At 46.3% G+C, this 14026-nt stretch overlaps 2 protein-coding genes across 4 annotated transcripts in view; both read right to left on the bottom strand.

Moving 5' to 3' along the window:
* Positions 1 to 9138, bottom strand: part of LOC125020906 (E3 ubiquitin-protein ligase RNF43) — a 75221-nt gene extending 66083 nt beyond the window's left edge. Inside the window, exon 1 of the mRNA XM_047606543.1 lies at positions 7643 to 9138. Coding sequence (XP_047462499.1) covers positions 7643 to 7864 — 222 coding nt within the window. The 5' untranslated portion in view covers positions 7865 to 9138. The remainder of the gene's footprint in view (positions 1 to 7642) is intronic.
* A 724-nt stretch (positions 9139 to 9862) lies between these two features.
* On the bottom strand, positions 9863 to 13943 carry hsf5 (heat shock transcription factor family member 5). 3 transcript variants are annotated; one of them, XM_047606545.1, is made up of 7 exons: positions 12763 to 13943; positions 11744 to 12228; positions 11108 to 11416; positions 10877 to 10968; positions 10405 to 10770; positions 10102 to 10218; positions 9863 to 9982 (listed from the first exon to the last, which is right to left on the bottom strand). In XM_047606545.1, the coding sequence occupies exons 2-6, from the start codon at positions 12207 to 12209 to the stop codon at positions 10102 to 10104; spliced, it is 1350 nt and encodes a 449-aa protein (XP_047462501.1). In that variant the 5' UTR covers positions 12210 to 12228; positions 12763 to 13943; the 3' UTR covers positions 9863 to 9982. The 3 variants fall into 3 exon arrangements, with proteins under 3 accessions (XP_047462501.1, XP_047462502.1, XP_047462500.1); XM_047606546.1 differs by having other exon boundaries at positions 9865 to 10013; XM_047606544.1 differs by having other exon boundaries at positions 9865 to 10016; positions 12763 to 13942.
* Positions 13944 to 14026: the final 83 nt, after the last annotated feature.

The raw sequence follows: 14026 nt of genomic DNA on the forward strand, positions 1-14026 counted from the left end.
ATAATTTGCATTTACCCACCTTCACCGAGAAGGCTGTTATTGTTCTACCTGTTAGCTATCACGTATCCGATGCTGGAGAGTACACACATAACGCATGCACCGGCTCACAAAAGCACAATAGGTGAACAAAAACAATGTGCATCACTGTACCGCAAGGCCAAAGTCACAAGTGGCCAGTTTCAACATCTCACAGAACTTTGGCGGAGTCGCATTTTTTTTCGCAGCGAGGCCGGATCAGAGTGTCTTTGTCGTAGTAAAATCTACCATTTGTATTCGGCTTTGCTAATTCAATAATTCAAGCCCTGCAAGGACAGGGGAGTATGAGGACCATTATCAAAACTGAAAACACTGAAGCCTTTTTGAGAAGGAGAGAAAAAAAACAGGTCAAGAATGGGACATGCTGTTTGTTGTTTGGAAGTGACCATGTGACTTTCCAAGACATAAAGCATTTTTTGTCAGCGGCGTTATCTGCCTGGATCTGGGGTTACAATATGGCTTTTGTAGTCATGCAGCACTGAAAGATCTAAGTCACTTTGATCCCGCTTAATAGAGTTTGGTAAATGATCTCAGTATGGGAGCTCCACCTCCTGCGCACAAACACACACACACACACACGTACTGTGGACACACTCGCAAGGACTCACTCATGCTTTTACACACACACTCATGAAGAATCAGAGCGTCACACAGGTGAAAGCTCTTCCTCTTGCGGATCGTTGAGCCAAGCGCTCAAGCAGAAAAGTAGAAACTCCGCTTGTGCTCGGCGCTCTCTGCAGAACCTCCTGTTTAACGCTATCCTTGTGGGGCTCTGATGTCTGACATAAACATGTAGTACAAATAGTTTTCAGCTTGTCATACAAGACCCAAACAACTTGACATGAATTACTTTCCTGGGAGGTGTTACTGGTTGTATTTGCCAAAGCGGCGCGTACAAAGACGTATTAAAAAAAAAAAAAACGTCTGGGAGAGTGACTAAATGAGCCACAGGGAGCCGTGGAGAGAGGGAGGGAGTTTGTCAGACAGCATTTATCTGTGGTATGGTGATGACTCTTTTCCTCCAACCTCTCAGCAAACTAAGCGCTTCCTGCCTTTTGAGTACATGTAACCATTTTTGTCCTCGAAACTGAAGCGCATGCAATGAATTACAACCATTTTAAAGAGCTGTCAAGAAACAAGAGAGGGCTGGTTAGAGGAGAGGAGGTGAGGAGGAGGAATTTGGAGCTGCTCTGCTGGGAGAAAGAGGAGCGAGACAGGCAGCGAAATGAAAAACTGCAGAGAAGCTTCTGGGCCTTTGATGTGAGCGGAAGCGGAGAAGTCTGCTCTTGCCACTGCAGGCAAGGCAGAAGTTATTAGAGGCCGACTTCACGTCTGAAATGAAGAGGGTATTAACTGTTAAATGTACGACAGCAGGTAAACAAACCACAAGCACGTCAGTTCAGTATCTACCGGGATAATCTGCGTCTGCGTTGGAGAGAACGTGGATGCTACGAACGAGATGAGTTGTATTCTCTGGCTCCAATCGCTTAAATAACACACTGATAGGCGTTACCAGCATTTATGTGACAACAAAGATAAAAGGAAGAGCATCAGGGGAGCCGTAACACTCGATAATGTCAAACATATGTACTGTATGTTAATCATGAAAATGTGTATTTGCTCAAATGTTTTAGGTTAGGCTTTTGCACATGAAATTACAGAGTGACACAACCGGAGGATCTGCCAGGTTTCGGTTGGGGCTGGGGTTGTTTAAGTCTGCAGCGTTTCTGTGTATGTGACATTTCCAATTTCCAAGTTGTCATTCCGACTATGCCGTACGTTCATGTCAGTTTTTCCAAGTCAGAAACACATTCCTACATCCCATGAAAGCACGAGTTAGAGCACCTCTAAAATCGGTTATTATATATCGAGGTCTGAAGGAACCTTGTGGACTTCTGATTTTATTAAACACACTCTTATATCATGCTCATCTTGCATCTGACCACTGACGAGAAAGGCAAAAGAGACACCGGAGCTCAATGCAGCTCTGGGCTAATTGCTAACAACAGTTCAACAGATTTTTTGAGTTGTAGATCAGTGGAAAAAGAAGATGGCGCAACTCATGCCCACAATAAACCCATAAACTACAGCAACAATGACCACAAAGAGTTCACCTTAAGGACAACATGAATTGGAAACTTATCCATTAGCTGCTAATGTCAAGAAATAGACAAAAAACTTAAATCAATCCACTGATAAGATGTGGACATCATGGTGCTATACAAAAAGTTTTAAACGTCATTAGGCATCGTCTTCTGCTACTAGATGTGATGATGCTCCATCAGATAGTTGTTGAGATATTTCAGTTTGGACAAAAGGACTTGGACTGACTAACACTCATATTACACACAAATATACTGAAACCCACTCACAGATTGTCAGATTAAGATAGAAACGTGTGGCAGGTACTCATGTACTTTTAGCCACTCCATCCCAGTCACTATTATCTCTCACCTGGGGGAGGACACAAAACTAAAAGCCGACTTTCCCCCACCGGTAGCAAATGAATTCTCCCACCATATGGCGCAATTGTCATCTGTTGTGACGAGGTTCTCTGTAAATCTCTACAAATGTGGCCTTGATCCCCAGGGAAGGGATAGCTTGGCCTCCACGCCCACTATGGATCAGCAGGCGTTCCTCTGAACTCCCAGTGGATCGGTTTCAACTGGAAAGAGACAGGTGCTTCACTTGACCTGAGCTGTCAGGACAAATTCAGAAAGGTCGCGCAAGATACACATCTCACGGAGAATGCAGAAATGCCAAGATATTCTCGCCTGTTTAACCCTGGGCATTTTGCATAATTGAATTCCACTGACCCTGAAAGCACCCGGGCCCCGTTTGGCCCCGGCGTAAGGTATGCTTGCCATCAAAGGAAAACCAATGTATGTGTGCGCTTGTGTACTTTTACAGTCGGCGGTGACTCACTCCCCTCCATTGTAATGGATGCTTGGCTGCATAATGGCACAACTTAAAAGGGCTGCGTACATTTTCGCTACTCCTTCGGCGGTTTCTCAGAGGGGCAGACAATAAAAGCGCTCGAAAACGAAGAGCGAGACAAAGCCTGTATCATTAACATTTAATTTGAGTGTGTGCGCATTTCAAGTTTTTCCATCACTCCGTCTGGGACATTTTAAGTGTGTGAATGCGAGAACACACCCACAAATATAGTGGTGCGGAAAGACGAGCCCTGGCTTTAATGCGAAGTTTGGTAATGCTGTTTGTTTCGGCTCTGATGTTGCTTCTTTTCCTCATCCGTCCTCTCTAGCTCGCCCTGCCTGAGGGCTGCTTCACAGATAATCCAGTAGTAATGCCTTTACCACACTCCACACACTTCATGTGTGTGTGTGTGTGTGTGTGTGCGCTTGCACGCTCTACATGGGTGTGCTACAGAAAAACATGGAATTAAATACGCAAGTCCTTTGTAAATGTACGAGGGAGCGGCTGGTGAGTGAAACAGAGATAGTGTGGAGCGTACACTGAAGACAGAGACCCTTGCTGGTTATTTGCATGAGAGGATCTATGAAAGGGAGACAAGAATGTGTTGTATAACATTCAAGAATTCCAGACCTGGTCTAATGGCTAAAAAAGAAGGGGGCGGCCGGCAGTATTAAGAGGTTTGAAATGTTTCCCCATACCTGCTCCTCCTTCCCTTCCCCGTAACCCTGAGAAACAACCCGTCAGCCGTCTCTGGTGGAAGAGGGTGGACGAGACAGCACCAGCTTCCTGTGCTGCAGGCTGTGGCTCCGTCAGATCCCCGCTCAGGAGAAACCATTAGCCCAGGGCTCGTCTGAAAGGCTGGACACACGTGGGGGTCTGCTGAGGACCGTCCGAGGAAGGACGCGCCAGCGAAGCGAGAGGCCGACGGGCTTAACGGACGGCCGCGTGGAAGCAAAAGCACTTCTCAGCAGCAGATCTGTGTTAGCTGGCCAAGCGAAGGAATGTAAATAATTTCTGTATGAACAGCACCGAGCACGTTTCTAATGTTATATGCTGACTTTGGAGTTGGCGTTTGTCCCCGAACGGCCTTGCGTTCTAAACAAACAGTAGTTAATCACAGAGTTTTTTTGTTTTTTTTAAACAGGCACTGGGGCAAAGCAGGGGGAAATTGTGAGCTTACGGTGACTTTATTCAGGCCTTTATCTAACTGCCAGCGTTGCCCAGGGGCTCGGGAGATGGATGGGGACGTGACGCTAATGCCGTTTAGGTTGAGGTCCCATATGGCGCCCATACCAGCCGGACGTGTGCGCTTTGAAATTCATGAGAAGGCATCTTCACTGCAACTATATGAGAAAAAGAGGCGAGAATCGGATTCCAGAGAGTGAACGTGTTCGCCAAATGTGGGGGGGATCACATTAGGAAGCAAACAACTGACGTGAAAATCCAACACTTGTTGTCAACTTTCTATTTTCATTCATTTCCCCCGTCATTGTGTTCTAGTCATCCACATCCCTCTTGCTACATATACAAATCCAAGGCTTGGAATACAAACGGCACCTGCGCACACTTCACCAAATTTAAAAAGAATTTATTATGTCATATGTCAAAAGTAAAACTGCGCACTGCAGTGACTCCAGCAATGTAACGCAGTTAGGAGGCCCGAGGAGCCTTGGACAGGCTGTTATCTCATCCAGGGAGATAGGAAGTATGGACAGGAAATCTAGAGGGAGGGGAATGAGAGGGCCCATATGGGAAGTGCAGTGTAAACAGTCTCAGCTTTTAATCATCCCAGCTCACGTTCGGAACTGGCCACACTTTGATGTTCTCCCTCAGCGCCCCCTCCGCCCTCCCATCCCTCGTTCCCAAACGGCCGCGTTGAGGGCCAGCCGGGGAGGGGAGCGGGTTTTGGGTTTGTGCAGATAGTGGCCTCGGACGGTCGGGGGCTCTGGGAGAGAGACGAGGAGCCGTTCAGTACCTTGTGGGACACTGAGAAGGGAGGCGAAAGAATGTGGAGTGGTGCAGAGTTAACCGGTGTTCAGTCAACTGCCCGGCCGGCCTTAATTACAGTTGATGTATTTGACGGGGCTCTCAGAGGTCAAGTCAACATTTCAAAGAACAAGGCCGTAAAAACACTACAATGGAGCGAGGCAAGAGAGGAAAGTCGAGATGGCTTGAAGTGAAAATAGGTGGAGCTTTTATGATGTTTAATTGGCCGCTGCGTCTGTTAAGAGGATAAACTCCATCTCCTGCTCCCAGCAGAGACGCGAGGAACGTTCAACAACAACCCTCTCAAGTTCGGCATGATCTCAGCAGCCGTCGGAGATCTCCTCTGGTCATCGCTAAGCTTCATTTTGGGGAGGGAGGGAGAGAGAGTCAAAATTCCTCAGTACTTGTATTTGTCCAAATAGCACTGGCCAGTCCCCAGCCAGTGTTCCAATGAACGTGTTCATTCAGAGGACAGGGCACACGTCCAGGGAGATCACAGTTTAATAGATCTGAGGGAGATACACACCAAAGTAAAGTCTCATGACTTGGATACACTTCTTGTATCCCAAGAAGTTTGACTCTGTCCCACTCATGTTAGAAAGCATGATCAAAACAGGATGAGATGATGCGTACGAGAAATAACATCATTTTACTACCTCGAAACCTACTATTGCCAAAAGAAAAACCCAAAGCCGAGAGGAGCCACGTGGTGATAAAGACGTAGCTGGAGCGCTCGGAGCCCATGAAAGGCTGCTGCGAGGTTAATTTTAAAGTAGCTTGTGAAACTCTTAAAGCGCGGCTTCTAAAACTCTCAGACTGTTGCTTACAAATATATAAGTATACATCACGCAGAAGGGAGAGCGCAGGCTAAGAAAGAAACTGGACAGAGCGAGGCAGAGAAACTGTCTGTGGAACTTCCCAGCCTTCATCCCCCCCTCATCTACTGGAAGACAAGAACATAAAGCGGGACCGTAAAGCCGCCTGCAGAGGCAACCAAGACCTGTTAGAACAGGCCTTACCTGCAACAAAGAGCATCCTGCAGCATAACACCGCCTCTGTGCGCTGTGAGAACAGCCTCAGAGGAGAGAGTCTGACAAAGCCACACGTTAGACAGAGGCGCGGAACACAGAGAAGCAAACCAAACCAACGGTGCAAAACTTCAAGCAGCGAAAATAAGGAAAAAAAAGGGGGGATCTTATCAGGAGAGGCCGAGGCTGCCGCCGTTCCGACTGCAGCGCAGATAAAAGCATTGGTGTGAACGAGGCACCGGTGCACCTTCGTTCACACCTTTAGGAAAATATTTGCACACATCGCTCTTTAATCCGCGATCAAATCCCATCACTCTGCGAATTGTGGAAAGGTTTTATGTGAAAAAAATAAAAGTTAAAGAAAGCTGGAAATCCCAGAAAGCTGGAGGAACCCTTTGATCTGCGCGATATGCATCCAAAACATGTAGTCAACATCCCACACAGACACGGAGAAGCCAGGGCAGCTTTAACCAGAGGGAAAAACAGCCGCGGCTTTTCACTGGGCCTAATGCGGTGCTTTCTCCGCGAAGAAGCCACGTAAATCCTTATCAATTATGGCAAACTCCAGCATCTGGCTCACCATTCACAAAACCTCCCACACCTGGTGAGTGAAGAGAGACAAGATCCTACAGTACCTCATATCTGTCGTCCCGTTTCTTTGGAGACGGCAAATAAATTGACACAGCCGAGCTTTTCGGCCCCGGGAACCTTAATCCACTCCTGAATCCTAAATATGCACACTGAATAGACCACATACTTCACATTTACAGGGTTAACGCCGTGTTTTCATCTAAATGGTACAAAAACACTTTGCTTAAATTATAGGTTTACATGGGCCTCAACATGATTTGCAGCATTATTTAACAGTCTTTCGACCACACCTTGATATTAAATATGCTGCAGGAGCAATAGATGCCAAAAATAGGTGCTGCAAAACAAGGCTGTCACCTTAGAAATAAGACATCTAAAAAAAAAAGTTGGCAACCTCCACCAAACCACTGTTTTCAAGGGTGGGTAAAAATAGAGTGAAAACAAACTAACCTTAATAACACCTGTTTGTCAGCACTATTGTTAAAGGAATTTAGACATTCTGTCATCACATGCTGGGTGGAAAGTGCGGTGCTGCGAGCGGCTCGACGTAACCCACGGTCACTACGGTATTTTGATGGAGCAGAGCTCAACAAGTATGCAGCACTTGGTTTATCGGGACAGTGGATTCGGTGTAAGGTTAAAATTCAAGTTGGAGGAGACATGAGGCTAAGGGGCTGGTGCACTACAAACAGAGTGGCGTGTTCTGTAAACTGCTCAAATGAAGTTTTTTTTTTTTTTATACAGGGAGCCATTCACATACAGGATTCTATCATTCATTTACTCATCTCTCTATGTTGCACAGACGGTGACTGTAGTACATGTAAAGAGTGGAGCTGTTGAGGAGGCCCCAAAGCATGAGAAGAAGATATTGTTGGAGTAACCCTGATTTATGAAGAGTGTTCACACTCATCCACAGTGTGTCTTAGAGCAATGGACACATAACACATTTAATGGTGCAGCAGCTTCAGCAGCTCAGGTGCCTGGGTGGACTGTGTTTGGAGGTAAACGGGGGGAAACCCTGGTGCGTTCACACGGCACACAGACACTCTTTAATAACACCTTACCTGCATTAGTTTGCCCTCCGCTTTGCCAGCACTTCCTCCCACGAACACCCCTTCCAAGATGATGGGTTTCCCCGTCGGCTCGTGCTTCAGCAGTGTCACCTTGATGACCGCGCGCAGGGCCGGCCGCTCGGGCTCCAGGCCCGGCTGGCCCAGCACCACCTGCAGGGCCGCCATGAGCAGCCACGGCCAGAGCCCGGCCAGGCGCCGCTGGGGGACGGTCATGGCCTCGGCTGTAGCGGCGGTGCCCGGCCGCACATGGTGGACTTCAAAGCAGGCAAGCACCGCGGATACAAACACAACACCGAAGAGATTTACACACGCGCACAGGTCCCCCACACTTCTTCTTTCTGCCTCGGAGAGTAGTTTTTAAGATCCAAACTTTTTTAACGCTGACGGACTTCCATCGTAAGTCGCGCGTGAACGTCCTAAAACTTCCATTCGGCTCCAGAGTTCATGTTCAGACTCTTCACAAATCTCTCACATGGAGCCAAGCCGCTTTGTCACACAAACTGATATGTAGGTGGCCAACTAATGCGCCCCCGTATCCAGTGTCAATAGTGTGGCTGGTGGAGCACTGCGTGCACCAGTGCACCGTGTCGTGTCAGATCCTGAAGTGTGCATTGGTTTCCAACGGGCTGCTCTTCGCCACACACACAACAAATGTCCTCATTTGCGGCGTGTTTGCGTTGACAGGTCCTGGCAACGGCGTGCGTCCCCGTCTCCGTCTCCGAAGAACTGTATTCTAGCACAGTGCACACCGGTTCGCCGAACTCCACAATCACATTTTGCAACCAAACGCGAGCTGACAAAGCGTCAGACGAGCCCGTCCTGTGGGCGCCACATTTTCTGGATAAATCCCCCAAAGAGGGACGGCGTGAACTTCAAAGGCTGTGATACAGGTTGCCGCCGCGGAGTTATAGCGCATGCTGACGGACAAATGCGGCGCCGAGAAGTTGGGCAATATTTTTTTTTTTTTTTTTTTTTTTTTTTTTACAACAAAGAAGTTGCGAAAAATTATCCTCGAAGAAGCCCTTAAATTCAGCACGCCGCTCTATCTAATTATTAACACAAGCCCACGCACCGTTTACTTTACTTATAACTTGGTAATTACGTTGGGTCCAAACCGGAGCAGCTCGTGCAGCGGAGCCATCGACGTGTTTTCAGGCGGTCCTCATTTAAAGCTACTCGCTGAGGGGGGGGGGAAACTTCTTTCCCCGAGTCCTCAAACTCTGCCGCAGTGTGAGAAGTTAGACCCTATCCTCCCGAGGACACGGAGGGGAAAATTAAACTTCTCAGTGAGAAGGGAGAAGAAACGCAGCAAAAAAGTGCGAACTAGAGGTGGTCCACTCGCCTTGAGGTCTCCAATAAAAGTTGATAAGGCGGAGAGACAGTGTACAGTTATGACTCCGTCCCTGAAGTGTACCTCCCGGACTCTCTGTCGCTCCCCGGGGATCTCATTGACAGTCTACCTGCTCACCGTCCTGCTGCCTTCACGGACTACCGGAGAGCGGAACTTTAATCAATACGCCCTGTGTATGCAATGTGCCATATAAACAAAGCTGCCTTGCCTTGCCTGTGACCAAGAGAAAATGTTTAGAATTGGGTATGACACGAACAAAGGCAAACCATGTACAAAAAAGAGTGTTGTATTGCATTACACGTTTTATTTTTATCCTATAATATAGGCTTAGACAGGCAGCAGCCGTTTACAGAAGTACTGTTCATTTAAATAGTCACTGACGCTTTATATTTTTCATCAAATCTTAATGTGAATGTACTATTACATTTTTACAAGTATTTGTTTGTCCACTAGTCGCACCTAAATGTTAAAAAACGATTTTTTTAAAAAAGTGTTTAACTGATAAAAGCCCGGAGCTTTTGAGTGGCACCTGAAGGCAGCATTAGATATCGAGGGCGGAGCAGCAGTGACCATCAAATGCAAGTGAGTGGCGCCCTCTAGTGTCTACACAACTAATAGACACCACCATTGTTGACAACGCACACAATTACACATCCAGAGGAAAACGACATACCGTTTTAATGATACACTCTACACAAGTGCCTTCAAAAACATGACATTTACACGTTTTAAAAACCATATATATACTTATAAAGATATGCAGTGAAAGATATAGGATAAAAACATACAACTACATAAAAATAGAGGTTTTTCTAAATAACTGAAGGAAACCCGCTACTCTGCAACTGCATAAACTCAAAAATAACATTAAAAAAAAAAAAGATAGAAATAAATTAGTCTTTTACACAAGAAATAAATGGAGGGTGATGTCCGGCTATAATAAGGTCTTAACATCACATCCTGGGGTGAATCGGGGGTCCCTGTCAAATACCAACCAAGTTAACAAGCTGGCTTCTAGAAAGAAACACAGTTTTTGTTCAGACATTCAAATACTGGTTTTACCTTGAACATACCTTCCTAATGTTCCATCACGTCTTACCTAAAGGTCTGCTGTACTCCCTGTGTCACTGCTCTTATCATCCTGACTGGTGTCCCAGGCACCCTCGCCAACCTCCACACATATGACCTCAGAGTCCTTTGAGTGATCACTGGTAACCTTACCGGGACACAGACCACAGCAAATAATTTACGTCTTCTGCTCTACCTGCTCTGTATAACACAGCCTGTCAAGCATAAATATTAATACCATGGACGTATTTCTGTTTTCAAACTTGGTCAGACCTCACTGAGACTTTTCTGACAAAAAGATTGCCTTCAGGATGTCATCAATGTAGAGGCTTACCTCAAATATAGCATCCTCAGGCATTTGCTCAGGTACAGAAACTACAGAGTCGTCCTGCTGCCTATATTTAACGAGGTGAGCATTGCTCGACACGGACAATATAATGGGTGTCGAGCAGGCGGGGGTTGCCCTCGCGGTGTCGCCGCTGCTGTCACAGGTGTTGGAGGGAGGCTCTAACGCGGCTGGTGACTTCTCTGGGGTCTCAACTTTAATCAGGTAGTTACTGGGCGGAGTCTGCATTACTTCGTCTGCTATCTGGAGAATTACGTCCAAGTTGATGTCACATTTTTTCTCCTCGTGGCTTTCCTTATTCTTTACATTCAGCTGGTGGTCCCTGTGACACAACGGATCCATGGGATATCCTGCCTAAAATGGTGACATAAATGTGCGTTTCAGACACAGTGCACATTTTAAAAGAATTAAGCTCAATGAACTGCTAATACATTATACATCTCCCCAGAGTTGTCGTTACCTGATAATAACTCTGGGGAGAGAACAACCCTGTCTGAAGGCCACCTCCTGCCGCATGTGGTGCTACAAGGTTTGGGTGACAACAGAGGCAACCTAAAAGAAAAGCCGAACAAAGATCATGTTTAAATGAAGGCTTTTCGCGTTCATAATTAATAAATAACATTTACAGCAGATACAGTTCTGCGGTTATGGCTCCACATAAAAACAAGACCATTTACAGTTGCCGGCTCACCTGTGGAATAATAGCCAGGCTGATACTGGGCACCACGGGGGTTGAAAGCTGTGACGCTTGGACTACCCTGGTTTGCGGGGACCAGAAAACGCTGCTGAACCTGCACAGCGTTGGAGCCCGACGCTAGACCGGCGTAGTGGTGGCTCAAAGGAGCAGGCATCGCCTTGTCTATAGCGAAAACTGTGGGAGGCAGAGTCGCACCGTGACCCCTCAGTAGGTACCGAGGTGGGACTGGGGTTCCAATGTGCGATTTCGTGGCCTGGGCTTTAATTGGGTAGTAAGGATGATTTGAAGAGCTTCCTGGAGAAACTGCAATATACAACAAAGCATTACAACAACCTGTCAGACAGAACAAGACTGTAGTATTGATGCTAAAAGGTAGATGTTCAAATCAAAAGGTACTAAACAATGTGTGGGTTCTCCGTGGATCATGGTTGTTCCAGTGAATCCCTCACATTGGGGTCTAGTGAATTTGAAGGCCAGGTCAACACCTTGTGGTCTGGTCTGGTCTATCTGGGTGGTACATGTCTACATATGTCTTACTTACTTCTCCTATCAATGGTTTTATTGTTGTGGCTGGTCGCTCTACAGTAGGACCCACCAGCAGTCACGCAATGTTGCTGGTCACATTTTTACCTCTGTCATCATCAGCACACCTCCACCACTGGTTTCGACTCGGGGGCCGACAGTTGACGGTCAGACCGGCCTGCAGCTTGGCCTTATTGTCAACGGTGAGCCTCCTCAGGTTGGCAACCAGCTCTGGCCGGTTCCGCTGGAAGTTTGAGTTGTAGAAGTAGTGGATGGTCCCGCTGTACCAGCTGGGCTGAGCGTCGACCGGCGCGTCCACTTTCCTGAAGCCGTACAGGTTGAGCTGACGGACAAAGCTGGAGAAGTTGGTCGTCTTGAAGGAGTCCACGTTGTCCGAGCTGATGGCCCTGGGGGACAGGATCTGTGTTTCGAAGAGGTGCTGGTTGATGGCAATGATCTCGCCGCTGTCATCCCAGCTGATGGCTTTATACGCCGGGTTGTTCACCAAACGCCACAGCTTGGCAGGGAAGTTGTTGGGATTAATACTGTCTGGGAGAGAAGTCTGTCCATCCATGCTTCTGTCTGCGCTATCCCTAGAAATAAAATAAACAAAAGTAAACATTACTGAACTTATTATTATTGCACCACCATCTCATCTGATGTCAAATGTCTCCAGTTGGTAGTAAACTTAGCCAACACGAGACTTTTAGTACAGTTATAAAGCTAGAGCTAACAGAGAAAGATACTTTAATACCGTTAAAAACAAATCATACACTTAAATATCTCCCACATTTAGAAAAAAAATAACCACTGCCGTTCTTTTACTTTTTAATTTTGCAATGCTAATGGTAATAGAGCTACGCTTAAAATATCAATACCGTAAAGACTTAACCGTTTTAAAACCCAAAAAATAAATTGCTATTTTTTTTTTTCTTTTTTAGCCCAACTGGCACTAACAGGCTACCATTAGCACTGGCTGCGTGTTAGCGCACTAACAGAGAGAACGACTTATATCTCACTATCCGCAGTTTAGCATAAAATAAAAATAAACTAATAAAAATCTCTCCATGCTGCCTGCTATGCTTTGTCATGCCTACGCAGACAAAGAAAGGGGGTTAGGACCGTACCTGGGTCGATAAAGACGAGGATCCTCCCGCTTTCACTCAAAACCGTTGGAGGGTCCCGAACCGTTGGAGTTTCCATCGGCTTCTGGGTCAACTGTCAGGGACCGACCCGAGTCTCCGACAACAAGACGGGAAAACATGCTCAAAGTGCTCCACACGGAGCATTTAACTTGTTAGTGTTGCAACTCGCCCCTTGCTTAAAATTTGATTTAAATGGGAAAAAATAAATAAATAAAAAACACACACACTCTATTAAATTTCATTCCAAGACATAAACATAAAAAAACATGTTAACATTTATCACCCATCAACTGCATTGGATTACAGCATCTTTACCAATAGGTCATCACTTTTCACTGTTGTACTCATGCCGGCCTATAACTTTCAAAATAAGCTATACATATGATAAACGTCCTGTGCTCCTTCATGGAGCACAGGCTGTTTATCACAGTCTACCAGAGTCCTATCCTGGGCCTTCTTTTCCAGCTGTTTCCATGTCAGGCTACGCTGCGTGATGTCAGCATCAGGGTTCCTGAGCCAGGAGTTCCTGGGCCTGCCTCTCTTTCGTTTGCCTTGATGGCTCCATCTGAGGGCTTGTCTCGTGATGCTGGTGTTGGACTCTCAGGGCGTGTGGCTGATCCATCCTTGATGTTAGAGCGGAAGAGTCTGAGCTTGGTCCGCTGGCTGATTTCTTCAGAGCTACAGATGTTCTGGAGCTGGATGAATGCAGCTCTTCCCTTGTCGGTTCTGGCTCTGACATTTGCATCGTGCCGCCCTGACTGTCAGGGACTCTGCCTAAGTATGTAAAGGTTTTTACTTCCTCCAAAGTTACTGGATCTCGATGTGGTCTTTTGACCTGAAGGACGTTTGTTTTCCCTCCATGGATGGTGAGGCCTACTTGAGATTGTGTTTGCGAGCATTCTTGTGTTCACTTGCATTTGCTTTGGGCTGTGAGAAAGCAAAGCTATATTGTCCGCGAAGTCTGGGTCATCCAGCTGTGTACGTTATTAAAATACCACGGTCAAAAATGTTTAAATTAATCACTGACTCGCAGCAATGGGTGATCCAAAGAAATTAAGTAAGAAGAGTGAATGTAAGAAGGAATGTGATAGAGAGGTAGTTTTAAAATACACATATCTATAGTCTTAAGCCAGGAATTATTGCAAAATTAAAACAGAAATTTGTGTGTTCAAAAGATGGTGGAACAGTAACAACAGATCTGAATTAAAAGTAAAGGTTAGTGATAAATGTGTGACAGCTAAGATTT

This window comes from Mugil cephalus, chromosome 15 (genome assembly GCF_022458985.1).
Source record: "Mugil cephalus isolate CIBA_MC_2020 chromosome 15, CIBA_Mcephalus_1.1, whole genome shotgun sequence".
Classification (NCBI taxonomy): domain Eukaryota; kingdom Metazoa; phylum Chordata; class Actinopteri; order Mugiliformes; family Mugilidae; genus Mugil; species Mugil cephalus.